Below are 19,259 nucleotides of genomic sequence, written 5' to 3'. Positions count from 1 at the left end.
GTTTCTGAAACCAACTACCGATGAACAGTAAGCTTTCCACTGACCTCTTTGCCACGCTGGCTTGAACCCCCATCATCTTCAGGGGGCTTTTACTACTAAGTCAGCGTCAGGCTGACTGAAAGAGCCTTTCAACCCTGGGCGACCATCAAGGATGCTGAGAACAGCAGTTAGGGAAGCAGCAGGGGTCCCTGACGTGCAGACCTCAGCCAGTACTTACAGCCCCTTTACAATAGAGTCGAAGCTGTCCTGAAGGGGTTCGCACAATTACAGACATTCTTTTTCTGTCGCTGTAGGGTAAAAACAAAAAGGAAAGAAAACTGTCATTGGTCTGTTTTATAGGACTACATCCTGTGATTAAACACCAAACAACCCAAAAGGTGGTCTGGCTGGCCCCCAAACGGCCAAGCTCCGTTTTCCCTACCTTCGTCCTCAAAGTCAGACTTTAATTGTGTATCTCCTACTCTTTTGCATGAACCTATTCCTTTCCCTGCCGTGGAAACTCACTAGCACAGCTCTTGATAGAAGAAGAGACAGAAATGCAGAACTTGAGCGCTTTACTCTGTGTCTAATTTGCTCCTGACAATACTGTGTCCACGTACTTTTATTTCACAGCTCAAAGATGTTCAGTTACCTGCCCAGTAAGTAGCAAAGTGCAAGATTCAGTATAAACCCACTTCACTCAAAAGCATCTCATCGTATCTTCTTTTGACTGAAGTGGAAAGAAATGATGAATTCCGAGGACCCCCCGATTTAGCGCTGAGGTCCCTTGATGGCTCGCTCCCCAGCCGCAGCCCCAAGCACATGCACAGGCACCTCCTTCCTCATCTTTCAAAGGGACCCGCCCTCAGTCACTGACTCATTTCTCGCCCATCTATATATATACAGGAAGTCCCCTCCATACGAATGAGTTCCCTTCTGAGAGAGCGCGCTCGTAAGTCCGACAAAGTTAGTCTAGGTACCTGACTAACACGATCTATCTATCTAGTACCACACTGTAATAGGTTTATCATATTTTTTGCGCAAGTAATACATAAAAAACAAAGACAAAAAATAAAGAAAACATTTTAAATCTTACAGACCCATGAACTAACTTACGGGACATGCGAATGCACGTTCGTGTCTTTGAAAGTTCACAACTTGAAGTTTGTATGTAGGGGACTTACTGTGTGTATATGTAGATAGATAGATAGATAGAGAGGGACAGTTTATTTCAAGTGCACAAAAGAGAAACATACCTAGAAAACTCCAGGACATTAAGGATTCCAAATGTCTCCTCCTGTCCCATCTAGAGGAAGAAAAACAGGCTCTTACCTGAAGTGCAAAGCATTAAAATCTCAAAAACTCTCAAAACAACCAGCTCCCCAATCATAAACCTCTCTATACACGCCTCTCCCCAATCCCTCCCCTCCTCTCCCTCCCCTCCTGTTCCCTCCCTCTCTCCCTCTCCCTCCATCCATCCATCCTTCCCCCTGCAGATGCCTTCCACCAAGTAGTCTTCCCTGTCAGTCTGGTGGGACCATAGCTCCCCCTTCTGGTGGAAGCGTCTCCTTTTCCTCCAGCGGGAGTGGCTGTCACAGTCGCTGATGACACAGTAACTTCCAAGACATACAAATAAATGACACAAGCTACACAGGTCCATCCGAAACCTGGGGCCAGTTATGCTTCCGAATCCAGAATTTTACACATCTCGCAGAAGTATGTGCACACACCGTATGCCACTACCTCCCCAGGGGGGCCAGGCACTACACCCTGTGATACAACACATTGATTTTCTGCAGCAAGATGCACAGCTATTCCCACCAAGTGAGATTCATAAAGAACAGAAGTGGCTCCACGGAAGTTCCAATAGGTTTCCCTACCAAATGTCCACATCCCAAATTTAGAGGGAAAAACGTGGAATTCAAAACTTTTTCAATTTTGGACTTAGAAATAAAGGAGTATAATTCTGCACCAGATTTTAGGGCAATTCATCAAATGTCTTTTTTCTTTGGGTTCTTCAAAGTTGGCGCGTCAATATTCTTAATTTTTCTCCAGAAGATTCCAGATTATGTGTGCACAATTTGCAAACTTTTTAATCTAATCTGCCCTTTGCCTTGTCCCCTGGGTCTGAGAGAAATAATAACTGAAGGAACGCACAGATCCCCAAGTGTGTGGCCGACACACGCGAAGCACTGGGAAGTCACACCGTCCCCTCCACAATGCCCCGCCCCTTCGCTTCCCAAAACACAATGAATGGGCCCCTTAGCCCAGCCCCCGTCAGCCTTTACCCCCTTCTCTCTGCAACCCCCAGTCCCCTTTCCCCTCAGCCTGGCCCAGCTTTGCCAGGTCCCCGTCCAGAGAGTCACTGCTGCGACCCCCTCGGCACCAGTGCCGTGACCGCCAGGAGCCAGCGCCTCTGCACCGCTGTCATATCAACACCCTCACGGCCCCCATAGACTGAATGATGATCAGTAAAGCCACTTCTTTTTTTTTTTTTTTTTAGAGTATGCACTTTGGCATCTGATTTTTTTTTTCTTAAGTCTTTATTGAATTTGTTACAATATTGCTTCTTTTTTTTATGTTTTGGTTTCTTTTTTTTTTTTTTTGGCTGTGAGGCATGTGTGATCTTAGCTCCCTGACCAGGGATCGAACCCGCTCCCCCTGCACTGGAGGCAAAGTCTTAACCACTGGACTGCCAGGGAAGTCCCAAGCCACTTCTTGTAAATAGCGGGTAACCACCTGGAGGACTTGTGGGTTGAGGATTCCCCAGTATTCACAGCTGAAGAGGACTTGTAAAGTTACTGTTACTTATAAATCTTATCTAATCACATGGTCTGTTTACTCCACCGCCCCTCCCGATCCTCGTGGCTGCACTGCAGAGAAATACAGCAGCACCCATACACCTGCAACCTGGCCGTGAAGGCTAAAATCTCCTCAAACTGGAGGTGAAGACGACACCACTTGTGAGAAGCTTCCATGAAGGAAACTCTATATTGTCAGTACATTGTCCCAACGTGTAGCGATTGTACGCTTCCCTGAGCTATATTCCCTGTGTTGGCTGAAATCAAGTACAAATAAACATGCTCTGATCTCTGTACTCCATAAAAAAGAAACTGAAAATGTCAAGAAATGGGCACCCTGTACACGGTATGATATTTTTTAGGTTTTGCACGTAAGTAAAAGAAAGAACAGACTGCCGCCAGGTCAGGAACAACATCGAGTTATTACACCAGATGGAAGTGAACTTCAAATGCCTTCAAGAGATCCAGGGATTTAAGGATGCAGAACGCCAAAAGCTGTAAAAAGCCGTGAGTCCTCCCCAAACTGAGGGTGGGAACAGCACAGGGGCGAGCGGGCGGGGACTCGCCCTGAGACCCTCACCCACCCAGACAGCAGTGAGCACAGCCCCTCCAACTTCTCATCACAGAAAACGCCCATCCCACCCACCCACCCATGTCCCTGCCGCCACCCCAAGGATCCCTATTTGACCTTATTCCCGATTTAAACTTTCTCTTCTCCCCAGATTTCTCCCTCTGGCTCCTCGAGAAGGAAACTCAAAAAAAATCATAAAATAAACTTCTTGATTTCAGGGGGGAAAAACCCATATTAAAAAAAAAAAAAAAAAAAAAAGATCTTAAGTGCCAACTCCCTCCTCTGTCAGCCCAGGAGACCAGAGCCAGCGACCGAGGGCTTCAGGGAGACAGACGCAGACCCGCCCGCGAAGACAGGAGGTTGTGGAGCTTTTCCCAACAACTACAGGACCGAGAAGCAGGCTCCCCGAGTGCTTTACTGCACGTTATTCCACGTCAGTGGATGGAAGACTGCGGACAGCGCCTTTAAGAGACAAAGATGACGCAAAAGCACCACACAACACAGGCGACAGAACCCCACGACATATCACTTCTCAACACACCTCGTTTCTCACAGAGAAAAAACAAACAAGAAACTCGGCTCTCATATGCACAACAGATGTGCTATTTCTAACATACAGTCTTCCAAAACGCGGGTGACCGAGAGCATCCGGCGGTGCCCTGGGATGTCACTTACGGCCTCTATGATGACCGAGTAGGGCGTTCTGGCTGTGAAGACAAAGCCCAGCTTCCGAGCCCCTTTCACCAAAGCAGCTTCATCTGTCAATAAAGAATTGACGAGGCGTTGACTAGTCTCCGGGAATGACAGGATTCTGTTTAGCACGTGTTATCTTTCACGTGAACAAGATCCACACCAGCAACAGAGGCCTGGCCTCTCGTGCAGTGAAGACCAAGGATCGAGAAGGCGCTCACTTACTCTCCCCCCAGCCAGGACCCTGAAAGGAGCGCTTCCATCAGAGGAGAAGCCACGGCCCTGGAACTAGTCCCCCGGGCACTCTGCAGCCAGCGTGAGACCAGGGGCACACAGTGGGGGCTTGGCGGGGCCGCGTCACCTCCAAACACACAGGTCCCCAGAGAAGGGGGCAGCAGGGCACACCCAGCCAAGACGCCTCACCTGGGGAGGAGGCCTGGTAGATAATGTTGTCTCTGTCCTTCTCGGGGACCACGGTGTGGCACACGGCCAGGAGGGTGAGGAACTCCTGGATGCAGGGGGCTGTGGGCTGCAAACGGGAGCCAAGGTCACCCGACGGTCGGGACACCACTGACGTAAACCGGAGTCAGGTTCAAGGCACCCTCCCGCTCAGAATCCTGGATGCCTTCCTGCTCCCGTGAGAACAGAGGTCGGGAGCCCCAGCGTGGATCCCAGGTGCCCCAGGACCCAGCACCTGCTCGCCATCTGGCCCATCTGCTGCCACTCGCCGCACCCCCCAAGCCTGAACCCTCCACCAGCCACTCTGTCTACAGCTCTTCAAACAGAGTTCGTCCTTTCCCGCTGGCCCATGGCCGTCCCCCCCCTGCTGTCGGCCAGTCCCTCTATTCACGCGTCCTCGGGGCTTCGGTTTACCAGTTGCGTCATCGAGAAGCCTGTTAACACCCCGTCTTGGAACGCGGTCTCTTCCTCTACTACCTACTACCTGGCAAGGTGTCTGATGCAAACCGGGCCCTCAAACTGTCTGCTAAGTGAATGGGGGTCTCTTATTTGATCAGTTTGCTGTTTCACAGTCTAAATTGTTTGCTGCTGTTCCTAAGACAACACTGGGATTCCGTGGGACTAGCTCTTCTCACCTCCTCTGCTGCTTTGGCACCTAGTGATCTATGGCAGGAAAACAAACTTCGGGAAACTAGACTCGGAGCCACCTGCCAAGCCTGTCTGTCACCCTGCACTTTCTCCTTGCCCCTCCGCCATCCCAGCGCAAACACACCATTTCAGTCACCCACCCGCATTATTACCCTCAACCTAAATACTATTTGAGGATGCTTGAGTCCTCTTGCAGAAAGCAAGTCCTCACGGGGTGCTTGTTTCTTTGACATCCTTAATGAAAACTACCCTTATCCAGAGACGGTTCTTCTGAGATGCCTTCCTCTGCTTGCTCTACCCTAGTAGCTGTGTCTACCTCTAAGGTCAAATACAGGAAAGGACAGTGTCAGTGTCTGTGACCGTGACACAGAGCACGGCCTTCAGCAGCATCCTCTGTGAGGTCTGGGACCACTTTGTCAGAATCACCGGGGCCGAGGCCCTGCACCCCAGCCCGGGAGCATGGGTGACCTTCCACACTCCCATCTCAGAACCACTGCTGGGAAAGTTTTAGCATCAACAAATAGGGACTAACTGAAATAGAGAAAAGGAGATTTTCTCACTGAAAATTCAGAGAAAGTTTTAAGTATATCTATCTCTTCACAAAAGTTGGGAAAAATCAAGTTTTAATGTTGCTTGAGTTTACCTAATTTTAAAACTAAAATGTTTTTCAGAAAAGAGTCATATTAGGTCTAATTTATACAGGTTAAACTGGTTGTGAAACGCTTTGATCATTGAATACTTTTCTAAGTTAGTGTTTTTCAGAATAGCCTTTAGAACAAAAATGAATTCAGATGAACCGGCAATAAACCCTGGTCTGTTACAATAGTTCAGAATGTGACATCACAGTTAAGAAGTGAACAGACCAAGGTCCTGACTCTCATTTCTACATCTGTTTGCCAGGTAACTCTTGGCCAAGTCAATCTTTCTATGCAACTTCCCATCACCTCTCTGGGGTGACTCGGGTGCTAAAGGAAATATACTTCAAATGCCTAGCACATAGTAGGATGCTGTAAATGCAACGTGTTGCTATATCTTACTTTTGTTTCCTAAATTATCCTAGCCAAAGGATACTGTAATTACTTTTCAAAATACATGACCTCTTAGATTCACAACTACAAAGAACCAGTATTGCAGAAACCTTACAAAGCAAAAGAAATCTGAAATGCTAGAGAATTCTATGGTAAGACTCATCTTGATCGTGATGTGCTACTTTATAACTTCACCACATATTTAATTCGGCTTTAAATTAAGTTATGCAACGTGTTCACCACAAATTGATCACATCCCTAAAGCACTAACACTATATAAGCGAGGTCACATCTCTTCCCCAGACTCCAAAATGGCAACTTTCAAGACATTACACACATACATAAATGAAAGTGCATCACAAGTTATTTAAAGTCCTAGAAGCGTGTGTATGTTAATCCCAATCTCCTAATTTATCACTTTGCCCCGTGTTTCCTCTTTGGTAACCATAAATTTGATTTCAAGATCTGTGCGTCTGCTTCTGTTTTGTAGATAAGTTCATGTGTATCGTTTTTTATTAGATTCCACATATAAGTGGCACCATATGTCATTCTTTGTCTGACTTACTTCACTTAGTATGATAATCTCTACACACTACTATATATAAAAAAGATAACTAACAAGGACCTACTGTATAGCACAGGGAACTCTACTCAGCACTCTGTAATAACCTACATGGGAAAAGAATCTGAAAAAGAGTGGATACATGTATATGTGTAACTGATACGCTTTGCTGTACATCTGAAACTAACATAACATATTGTAAATCCACTATACTCCAATAAACATACAAAAATAAAAAATAAAATAAAGTTCTAGAAGCAAACGGCAGCCTTACATGATGATCCTCAATGTTCTTCAAGAGCCTGGGGTCATCAAAGTCACATGAGTCACTAGGTGGAGGAGGTATCCGGCTGAAGAGAGAACAGAAGATACTTACTCAGCTCAAAAGTTCCTTCAAGATAACTCACACCTAGTAAGAATCTGTCTTCAGGAAGAACCACACCTAAAAAGCCTATAACTTTGTATCAAACTTTGAAAGATTTGAAATACTGGCTATGATTTCAAACCTCAAGGCAGTAAATCTTTAACCCGACTATAAACAAAATACAGATCGTCCCTGACTTACGATGTTTCAACTTAACAATTTTTCAACTTTACGATCGTGCAAAACTGATATGCATTCAGTAGAAACCGTACTTCAGACTTTGAATTCTCATCTTCCCCCAGGCTGGCGACACGTGGGACAACCCTCTCTCGTGATGCCGGGCGACACGCGCAGCCCCAGTCAGCCCCACCATCACGAGGGAGAACAAGCCATACACGTACAACCAGGCTGGACCCAGACAGCCACTCCGCTTTTCACTTTCAGTACAGTATTCCATAAATTACATAAGATATTCAACGCTTTACTATGAAATGGGCTGACACTGCCCAATGGTGGGCTGACGTTAAGTGTTCTGAGCACGCTGTAGGCAGGCTGGCCTAAGCTGTGATGTTTGGTAGGTTTGGGGTATTAAATGCACTTTTGAATTCTGATCTTTTCAACTTACGATGGGCTCGTCAGGACATAACTCCATTGTAAGTGGAGGAGGATCTGTAGTTACAAGGAGAAGAAAGAGATGCAAGGATGAACACCATGACTTTATCATTTCTGTTGGTCTCTGCATCTACCAGGGAGAACTCCCCAGAGTGCCCGCTCCAAGCATGTAAAATAAGAGGAACTGTGGCAATGTATCTGTGCAGCCATTCATGGCCAGAGCTTGTATGTGAAAGAGAAAAAGGGGGCAAATAATTACAAAAAAGGAAACGTGACATGATGGCCCTGCGCCTTCACACTGAAGAGACGCGAAGGTCTGAGTACACTCCCTTCTTCGCCCCTTCCTGAAACCCTGTCTTCAGAACAAAGACAAGGGAAGACAAGATGACAGCAGATCTGATGTCAATCTGAACGCTGAGTAGATATCAGAGTTTAGTGCAGCAGAGAAAGCAGAAACCAACAGCTTGCAAGGGGAAGCACCTAAAATGCAAGCTGCTGCCCCCAGCAGAACCCTGGTGAAAGCTGAGGACGAGGCAGCACGAGGTACCTGTGAGATAAAGGGAAGGTGGAAAACAGGACAGGCTCCAAATCCACCTGAGCAAGACTCAGTCTGCGAGAAACCTCCCTCATCCCAGGCAGCCAGGCACCTGAACCTCTGCACCCAGAACGAAATGAAGGTCTATCCTCCAGAGAACCTAAACCAGAGCAGCCCTGGACCCAGAAACACTGAGCACACAGGTGGGTAGGATAAAGCATCCTCCCTAAACCGGAGTTTTAAGTGAAACACTGTATACATTGAAAAGTATGATCAACAACCCTCTGCCTCCACTCAGCTCCCATAACAGCTTCAGCCAGATTTACAGCCCTTGGCAGGAAACTGGAGGTCTTCCTGCGAGAAGATGACTGATCGGCTCAAAAGAAAGACACACAGATGCTGACGTCAGAGATCCTCTAATAAAACAGTCCTGGCTGATCATTCCACAGGGAAGACAGACAATCATCAACCACACTGTCCCCCCTACATACATGGCTCCAGCAATCAGCTTTCTTAGTGTAAAAATCTTAAAATGTTAGCAGACAACACCACTAGTCTTAAAGGAAATGCAAGTCAAAACCACAATTCACAGCCATTGGGATGGCTATTATATATATAAAAAAGACAAATGAGATACCACTTCACAGCCATTGGGATGGCTACTATATATATAAAAGATAAACAGAAATTAACAAGTGTTATTAGGACGTGGGGAAATTGTGCATTACCAGCGGGAATGTAAAATGGTAGAACTGCTATGAAAAATAGTTTGGTGGTTCCTCAAAAAGTTAAACATGGAATTACCATATGACCCAGCAATTCCACTTTCAGGCATAATCCCAAAATACATAAGAGCAGAAACTCAGATACCTGTACATCAATGTTCATAGAAGCATTATTCACAATAGCCAAAAGATGGAAATAACCCAAACGCCCATCAACAGATGAATTAATAAACAAAATGTGGTATATACATATATGGAATATTACTCAGCCTTTAAAAGAAATGAAATTCTGATACATGCTACAACAGGTATGGTACAACCTTGAAGATATTATTCTAAGAAGTGGAAAGTGAGTGGATATATCAGACCGATAGCTGGATATTTTTGTTAAAGTCTTGTAGTACCACTGGGCTTTTAAAACCATATTCATGTTTCAATCTTATTCTGGTTCTCTCTTGAAATAACATATATGCAACTTTTATTTTCAAAATATTCAAGTGAGAAGTGCCAATATAAAATTGTTCCAAAGCCTTTCCCACTAAAGTGTCAAGAACTCTTAAAATCTACTTACCAGAAATCATCTGATGATGGCTCCCTTGTCAATTCTGGAAAATGACTGACAGAGAGAGAGAAACAGAATGGTTACAAAACTGTGATCAAAAACACAGGTATTCACACAAAGAACAAACTCCAGCATAGATCATACGTTAGGCCCCAAAAAAGTCTTAGTAAGTTCAAGAAGATTGAAATACCAAGCATCTTTTCCTACCACAAGGGTATGAAACTGGAACTCAATTACCAAAAAATGGAAGACTCACAAATATGTGTAGATTAGACAACATGTGACTGAGCAACCAATGGATCAGATCAATGAAGAAATCAAACATGTAATCAAAAAATACCTAGACACAAATGAAAATGGAAATACAACATACCAAAACTTACAGGATGCAGCAAAAGCAGTTCTGAGAAGTCCATAGCAATAAATGCCTACCTCAAGAAACAAACAAAAATCTCAAATAAACAACCTAACATTATATCTAAAAGAACTAGAAAAGAACAAATGAAACTCAAAGTTAGAAGGAAGGAAATAAAGATTAAAGCAGAAATAAATTAAAGAGACTCAAAAGTCAATAGAAAAAAAAAAAAACTATGAAACTAAAAGCTGGTTCTTCAAAAGATAAAGTTAAGAGCACTTGGGACTTCCCTAGTGGCTCAGTGGATAAGAATCCACCTGCCAATGCAGGGGACACAGGTTCGAGCCCTGGTCCAGGAAGATCCCACATGCCACAGAGCAACTAAGCCCGTGCGCCACAACTGCTGAGCCTGCACTCTAGAGCCCGCAAGGCCTAGAGTCCGAGCTCCACAACGGGAGAAGCCACAGCAATGAGAAGCCCGCGCACTGCAACGAAGAGTAGCCCCCGCTTACCACAACTAGAGAAAGCCTGCGCGCAGCAACAAAGACCCAATGCAGCCAAAAATAAATAAATAAATTTATATATAAAAAAGAAAAAGTTAAGAAACCTTTAGCTAGACTCACCAAGAAAAAAGAGAGGACTCAATCAGAAATGAAAGAGAAGACATTACAACTGACACCACAGAAATAAAAGGATCGTTAAGAGACTATGAACAATTATACGCCAACAAGTTTGACAGCCTAGAAGAAACAGATAAATTCCTAGTAACATACAACCTACCAAGACTGAATCATGAAGAAACAGAAAATCTGAACATACTGATTACTAGTAAAGAGATTGAATCAGTAATCAAAAACCTCCCAACAAAAGTCTGGGACCAGAAGCCTTCACTAGCAAATTCTACCAAACATTCAAAGAAGAATTAATACCAATCATTTTCAACCTCTTCCAAAAAACAGAAGAGGGGGGAACACTTCCAACTCATTTTCCAAGGCCAGCATTGCCCCGATACCAGAACCAGAAAGAACACCACAAGAAAAGAAAACTACAGGTCAATATATCTGAAGAACATAGATACAAAAATCCTCAGCAAGATATTAGCAAACCAAATTCAACAATACACTGAAAGGATCATACACAATGATCAAGTGGGATTTATTCCAGGGATGCAAGATTGATTTAATATCTGCAAATCAATATGACAACACCACATTAACTAAATGAAGGATAAAATCATATAATCACCTCAACAGATGCAGAAAAATCATGATAAAATTCAACATTCATATATGATAAAAAAAAAAAAAAATACTCTCAGCAAAATGGGTATAGAGGAAATGTACCCCAATACAATAAAGACCATATATGACAAGCCCACAGTTAACGTTATACTCAACAGTGAAAAACTGAAAGATTTTCCTCTAAGACCAGGAACAAGACAAAGATGCCCACTCTTGTTACATTTTTTTTCAACATAGTATTAGAAGTCCTAGACAGAGCAATTAGGAAAGAAAAAGTAAAAGGCATCTAAATAGGAAAGGAAGAAGTAAAACTGTCACTATTTGCAGATGACATGATATTATATATAGAAAATCCTAAAAGATTCCACCAACAATCTGTTAGAACTAAACAAATTCAGTAAAGTTGCAGGATACAAAATCAATATACAAAAATCTGTTGCATTTCTATATATTAGTAAAGAATTAACAGAGAGAAATTTTTTTTTAAAAAATCCCATTTATGGGGCTTCCCTGGTGGTGCAGTGGTTAAGGATCCGCTTGCCAATGCAAGGGACACGGGTTTGAACCCTGGTCCAGGAAGATCGCACATGCCGCAGAACAACTAAGCCCGTGTGCCACAACTACTGAGCCTGCGCTCTAGAGCCTGTGAGCCACAACTACTGAAACCTGTGAGCCTAGAGCCTGTGCTCCACAACAAGAGAAGCCACCACAATGAGAAGCCCACGCACTGCAACTGAGAGTAGCCACCTCTCTCTGCAAGTAGAGAAAGCCTGCGTGTAGCAACGAAGACCCAACGCAGCCAAAAATATAAATAAATAAATAAATAAATAATTTTTTAAAATCCCATTTACAACTGCATCAAAAAGAATAAAATACCTAGGAATAAATTCAACCAAGGAGATTAAAGACCTATACACTGAAAACTGTAATATGTTAAGAAGTTTTAAAAGACACAAGTAAATGGAAAGATATTCCATGCTCATGGATTGGAAGAATTAATAATGCTATAACGTCCATACTACCCAAAGCAATCTACAGACTCAATGCAATCCGTATCAAAATTCCAATGGCACTTTTCACAGAAATAGAATAAACAATCCTAAAATGTATACAGACCCACAAAAGAGGCCGATTTGCCAAAACAATCTTGAGAAATAAGAACATAGCTGGGTGCATCATGTGCCCTAATTTAAAACTATATTACAGAGCTATAGTAGTCCAAACAGTATGGTACTGGAATAACAACAGATACATAGCTCTATGGAACAGAACAACGAGCCCAGAAACAAACCCATGCATATATGATCAATTAATTTATGACAAAGGAGCCAAGAATATACAATGGGAAAGGACAGTCTCTTCAATAAATGGTGTTGGGAAAACTGGACAACCACATGCAAAAGAATGAAACTGTACTATTATCTTACACCACACACAAAAACTAACTCAAAATGGATTAAAGACTTGAATGTAAGAGCTGAAACCGTCAAACTCCTAGAAGAACACATAGGTGATAAGCTCCTTGATATTGGTCTTGGTGATGACTTTTTGGATCTGACACCAAAAGCAAAGTAAAAATAAATAAGTGGGACCACATCAAACTAAAAAGCTTCTGCACAGCACAGGAGAAACCATCAACAAAATGAAAAGGCAACCCACCAAATGGGAGAAAATATTTGCTCCCATTAGAAATTAGAAATTATAAAGCTGATAAGGGGTTAATATCTAAAGTACATAAAGAACTCATACAACTCAATAGCAAAAAAATCCAATTTAAAAATGGGCAGAGGTTCTGAATAGACATTTTTCCAAAAAACATATAGAGCAGGCCAACAGGTACATGAAAAGGTGCTCAACATCACTGATCATCAGGGAAATTCAAATCAAAACCTCACACCTGTTAGAATGGCTATTACCAAAAAAAAAAAAAAAACAAGAAATAAATGTTGACAAGGATGTGGAGAAAAGAGAACCCTTGCGCACTGTTGGTGGGAATGTAAATTGGTGCAGCCACTATGGAAAACAGTATGGCGCTTCCTCAAAAATTAAAAATAGAACTATCATATGACCCACCAATTCTACTTCTGGGTATATATCTGAAGAAAACAAAAACAGTATCTCTAAAAGATATATATGCACCCCCATGTCCACTGCAACATTATTTACAATAGCCAAGACACGGAAACAACCTGAGTGTCCATCGATGAGTGAATGAATAAAGAAAATGGTATATATGCAATGGAATACTATTCAGCCATAAAAAAGAATGAAACCTTGCCATTTTCAACAACATGGATGGACCTTGAGGGCATTATGCTAAGGAAATAAGTCAGACAGAGAAAGACAAATACTGTATGATTTCACTAATATGTAGAATCTAAAAACAAACAAAAAAAAACAAGCTCAAAGATAAAGAAAACAGATTGGTAATTGCCAGATGCAGGGATAGGGGGTGGGTGAAATGGGTGAAGGGGGTCAAAAGGTACAAACTTCCAGGTATAAAATAAATAAGGCATGGGGATGTAACATACAGCATGGTGACTATAGTTAATAATGGTCTATTACAGGGACTTCCCTGGTGGCACAGTGGTTAAGAATCCGCCTGCCAACGCAGGGGACACGGGTTCGAGCCCTGGTCCGAGAAGATCCCACATGCTGTGGAGTAACTAAGCCCATGACCCACAACTATTGAGCTTGTGCTCTAGAGCCCACGAGCTACAACTACTGAGCCCGCGTGCCACCACTACTGAAGCCCATTGCCTAGAGCCCGTGCTCTGCAACAAGAGAAGCCACCGCAATGAGAAGCCCGTGCACTGCAACGAAGAGTTGCCCCCGCTCACCGCAACTAGAGAAAGCCCACATACAGCAACAAAGACCCAACGCAGCCAAAAATAAATAAATAAATACATTTATAATTTTTTAAAAAAAACTGTTAAAAATTTTTTTTAAAAATGCTCTATTGCAAACTTGAAAATTGCCAGGAGGGTAAATCTTAAAAATTCCATCACAAGAAAAGAAGAATTTCTAATTATGTATGCTGACAAGTTAACCAGATTTACTGTGGTGATTGTTTTGCAATATATACAAATATCAAATCATTATGTTGTACACCTAAAACTAATATAACTTTACATGTCTATTATACCTCAATTTAAAAAAAAAAGGCATTCAGATCAAAACATGAGTAAGAAATGTATAATTATTAGATTAGAAATATAAATTTATAGATTCCTTGAGATTTCTCACTAGGTTAGTATTTGCAGAAATAAACCATGTTTTAACTGGTCTAAATTGGGACCCATTCAGTTTTAAACACCATCAGCAGTAATTACACATCTAAATCCCTTATAAATGTCCTTTCAAAGTATCAGAAAGTCAAGGTATTTGACTAAGCAGCTAAAAATAAACTTATTTTGTTGGAAGAATACAAATAAAATTTTGAGAAAGTGATCAAGACACTCACCCATAGGTTACCCCAGCAATGCTACACTTCTTGAAATTCATGATATTGCATGTAAGAGTTCCAGTTTTGTCAGAAAACAGGTATTTTACCTAAATCAGAGAAAAGGAAAAAACATACACCAAGAATGTAAGAGACCAACATATGAAGTCTTTTCTTCTGTGTTTTTCAAAATCTGTATTAGTTTTCAAAGGTAAATTCCCTTTGTATTATTATAAAATTAATATATTTTAATGCTTAGGCCACTTAAAAACCATTTCAATAACCAATTCTAGAGTCCAATTGTGTGGAAATGTACAAAGGAGGCTTCAGTAACAGCTCTGGATCCATTTCAGATCTGTAAGCACTAAGTCCTGCCACTAGGCATCTCAATGACACTTATACAGAATTCATTCTTGTGTCCAGTATGTCAAGACAACAAGCTCAGACTTCGGCAACCACAATATGTTTCTTTCTCAGACTCCATCCCCTAGTTGGACTAAGAAGGCATATCCTGAAACAGCACGGAACAAACACGAAGCCTCTCGATCACAATCACAGTGAGGTTACATGAAGGCAGCTTGGAACTGCTACAGATTATATAACTTTCCAAGGCACGAAGTTTTACACATTTAACACACTAAGCTCTCAATATACAAAGGTGAAAAGAGAAATTCCTGTGGAGGTTAATAAGCAAACCATTTTGACGTGATTAACTGACTGCAAAAGAGATGAACCCAAATGCACGTGTGCCGTGTGAGTTCTGTCCTCCCGAGTGGATGCTGTGAAGGGGAGGGGGCGAAGGGACTCAGGACCACAAGGGAAGAGAGTCCAAGTCAGGCTCTGGTTACTAACCAGCCATGTGGGCTCAGGAAAAGTCACCTCACCTTACTTGGACTCAATTTCCATGTCTAAGAAATAAAAGGTTTGGCCAGAAGATAAGTAACATCATTCTATGTGTAACTTTCTGGGAAATTACATCATGGATTGGTGAGAGGGAGTGATCAACAGAATTGTCTCCAGGAAAGATTCCAGTTTCTCAGGGATTTTCTACAGAGGGGTCATGATCGCGGCAGGATGTGAGCTGGACTCCAGTGACCCCCAAGAACTGTTCTAGGGAAGCCACACTGCACTGTTTTGTAGAAGAGGGATTAATAACATGAATTGTGTACTGTACTTTTTCTTACTGATACAATATAAGCAAATACACTGAGAATTATTTTTAAAGCAATTCAAGGCCCTTTAAGTAAAGAAAGATTATTAATGATCCTAAAGAAGTCAAACAGTACCTAGAAATATGAAATCAGTACGCTATGGGTAATGAACGCTTTAACTATAAATAATAAGTTTTTATATAAGTTTTATATGCAGTAAGTCTAGGGGTACAAAAAGCTCAGTAGGATCAGCCTTTCAATAAGCAGTATTTCCTTCTGCCTCTTTCTTAAAAAATTTAAAGATTATATCAAAATATTTAAAAATGACAGTTTTATAATAAGGAATTATTAGCATTTTCTATCCTTGTGTCTATTGAACATTAAGTTATCCTTTAAGTTGCAACTCAAAACTAACTCTCCCATGCAAACTTTCCCTATTCCCAATTAGGATGAACTATTTCATCCTGGGTGCTTGAGTACGTTGAATCCTTCAATCATCCAGGTCCAGTTCAACAGCATCTGAGAACACAGTTATACTAAGCATTGTGCTAAAATGACAGAGGCGACCAAAGACTGTGTCTCAGGCACATCCACACCCTCGAATGGGCTCAAAAGTCCCAGGATGGAAATGGACGTGTATTACTACCACACCTCTTCCTTTACTGTATTTATGTTTGGAAAAATTGTTATGGAAACACTGAAGAGAGAGAAGTTAACTTTCCTGGAAGTCTGGAGAAGGCTTCAAATAAGAGGTAAATTTCATCTGATACATAACCTCACTCACCTCATGGGGTTGTTGGGAGGTGCATATAAGATTTATAAGGTGAAATTATAATTTGTAACTGCAATGCATTCAAAAGAGGTATTCCTTGCAGTGATTTCAACAGAAGATGAAGACATAATGCACAATTTTAAGAGTCCAAAGTAATGCTGTACTGTATTTTTTGCACTAAATTTGTCGCAGGTACCTTCCAGGTGATAAGATATACCCATGCCTCAAAAAGTAAGTCAAGATCAATTAACATTTGTATTTAATAATACCTCCAAGTACTACAGAGCTCTTTTAGACATCAAAACCACCTTCATGGAGAATTATTTTTGCAAAATCTCTCCATGGTTCTTCCAACATTTGTCTGCCACTGTGTTCATACATGGTTCCCAAAGTCCCCAAAGAGGCGCTCACCTGCCCAAGCTCTTCATTAAGGTTTGACGTCCTGGCCATGGCAGGAGTGTCATTTCCTAGATAATACATATCTGTGTCCTGAGAGAGAGAAGGGGGGGCACTTCAGAAATTATCTACCATCGATTCCTCATTTAGATTAAGAAGAAACTAAAAACATATAACACAACATAAATGTTAATTTTTAACCTGGGGGTGAAAATACAGTGTCTATTAGTGTACAGAAACACTGAGATACAGAGGAAAACATGGTATTTATTTATATCTAGAGGATTTGGCTTCAAGATGATCATCTCCTGACCTAGACTAACTCATACTCCTGAGTTTAGCTAATACCTCATTCACAGGATTGTTGTGAAGCTCAAATAAAAAATGCACATCAAAATGTCTGGTCTCCAAATACTGGCTGCTGAGGTCTGGTGCTTAATGGCCATGGCAGTTCCTTGAAAATTCCACCTCGACTCTTGCAATAGAATCCAAATTTACTGTCACCATGAATTTTGACAGATAGGGGACACTTAAGTAGACACACCTAAGAGAACGTTACTTCAGCACTAAGGAGACTTTAAAGCATGAAGAGCTGCAGCCGCTTCATCCCCCCTCACCAGAAGACAGGCACCTGCTACACATTCTACTCCGTTTTTCCACTGATGCTCGTGAGAGCCCCTGCCCTGCCCATTTCACAGCCCGAGAAGATAAGACGTTAGGTGACTAGTCACAGATACCACTGGCTCAGGGACAGCCTTGCCCATTCTCTAGGCAGTTGAATTCCCAGACTGAATCGTAAATCAACGACGTTCTTCCTTTTCCGGGAGCTCAATTCCATCACTGAGGCTCCAAGAGGGTATTAGGAAACGGCAGCTGACACGTCCCCAGCACCTCAGCTTCCAGCCAGGTGTGATACTCACCCAGTTTATGAAGAGGGCTTGTGTGTACTTCACAACCTCGAGGGTCACCAGCAGACTGATGGGAATCAGATTGTTGTACAAGATGATGAACGTCAACAAGTTATATCCAAAATTGTCTGAGCTCGTGTCTGTGGAAGAAAACCAGAATATCTGCATAGCTGAGTCTCTGTTCAGTTTCCTTGTACTTTATGATGTTTGAATTTTTCTGAAAGATGTTCCCAAAAAAGTTTACTGGCTTAAGTATACATTTAGAGATTCAAGTTAAAATAGTCACTCAGCACCTACTCTGCGGCATGAACTGTGGATACAGAGACTGTGATGCCACAATTCCTTCCAACAGAGAGCTGGCTTCCAAGAGGAGGCTGCGGGGTAGGGGAGTGGGCGGAAGCAAGCATCCCCGCAACGTGACCGTGCAGCAGGGTACATGGACTAACAAGGCCTTCACAGGACACTGAGGAAACCAAGGCACGAGGGTTCTGATGCGGAGGCCCAGTCACCGAAGGCCACCCAGAAGAACAGAGGCGTCAGACAAGTCCTGGAGGATAGAGAGAGGGCAGCTAACTAAAAAGGATGCAGAAAAAAGGACAGGGGACTTCCCTGGTGGCGCAGGGGTTAAGAATCCGCCTGCCAATGCAGGGGATGTGGGTTCGAGCCCTGGTCCGGGAAGATCCCACATGCCGTGGAGCAACTAAGCCCGTGAACCACAACTACTGAAGCCCGCGGGCCTAGAGCCCATGCTCCGCAACAAGAGAAGCCACCGCAACGAGAAGCCCACGCACCGCAACAAAGAGTAGCCCCCGCTCGCCGTAACTAGAGAAAGCCCGCGCTCAGCAATGAAGACCCAATGCAGCCAAAAATAAATAAAATAAAATTTTTTAAAAAATCATCTGAATATAAAATGATCCCCAAATGTGTCCACCTCCACTGCATCACGTAACTCATCTTCTGGTTCTTGAGGGGCGGGCATTGTCTACAACAGCCAAAGGGCAGAGAAGGAGGGCACAGCCCGCACACATACATGACACTTAGAAGGATGGTCAGCTTCAACAAGGAGGCCATCTGCCACTTACCCATCTTCTTGATGTACCAGTTCTTTCCTCCTTGAGACCCATTCCAGTACAGGGCTCCCACCGAGCTCACCAAGGCCATGACCAGGAGTATGCCAAAGAGCACCAGGATCTGCACATTAGTTACCTTCTCAACATTCGACCTCTTGAGAGGTGCTTTGGTGGAATTCTGCACGAGAGCATTTAAAGCCAGTAAGCGTCACAGAACAAACTTGGGGGCAAAGAGTAGGGAGAAAAGGAGGTAAGTTAACCAAATTCAACAAATAGAAAGTAAGACTATTTTTTTGTCAAATAACCAATGAGATTTAAAAGTGTACTATGCTCCTGAATCAACAGCTAGTTTTAAATAAAGAACACAGAAGACACATTCTATCATTTT

General features: G+C 42.6%; 1 protein-coding gene across 2 annotated transcripts in view; it reads right to left on the bottom strand.

The window, feature by feature from the left end:
* The window catches only part of LOC137751745 (phospholipid-transporting ATPase IB), a 445,791-nt gene that overhangs the window by 377,952 nt on the left and 48,580 nt on the right, over positions 1-19,259 (bottom strand). For both annotated transcript variants that reach the window (XM_068526376.1, XM_068526375.1), the window contains exons 10-19: positions 18,884-19,049; positions 17,814-17,941; positions 16,909-16,986; positions 14,596-14,684; positions 9,546-9,590; positions 7,013-7,088; positions 4,465-4,570; positions 4,027-4,109; positions 1,236-1,285; positions 218-287 (exon numbers count right to left, since the gene is read on the bottom strand). In XM_068526376.1, the coding sequence (XP_068382477.1) occupies positions 218-287; positions 1,236-1,285; positions 4,027-4,109; positions 4,465-4,570; positions 7,013-7,088; positions 9,546-9,590; positions 14,596-14,684; positions 16,909-16,986; positions 17,814-17,941; positions 18,884-19,049 (891 nt within the window). The remainder of the gene's footprint in view (positions 1-217; positions 288-1,235; positions 1,286-4,026; positions 4,110-4,464; positions 4,571-7,012; positions 7,089-9,545; positions 9,591-14,595; positions 14,685-16,908; positions 16,987-17,813; positions 17,942-18,883; positions 19,050-19,259) is intronic.

The sequence above is a fragment of the Eschrichtius robustus genome, chromosome 18 (assembly GCF_028021215.1).
Source record: "Eschrichtius robustus isolate mEscRob2 chromosome 18, mEscRob2.pri, whole genome shotgun sequence".
Classification (NCBI taxonomy): domain Eukaryota; kingdom Metazoa; phylum Chordata; class Mammalia; order Artiodactyla; family Eschrichtiidae; genus Eschrichtius; species Eschrichtius robustus.
The sequence above is the reverse complement of the archived record's forward strand: the minus strand, read 5'-3'. Positions and strand labels throughout refer to the sequence as shown.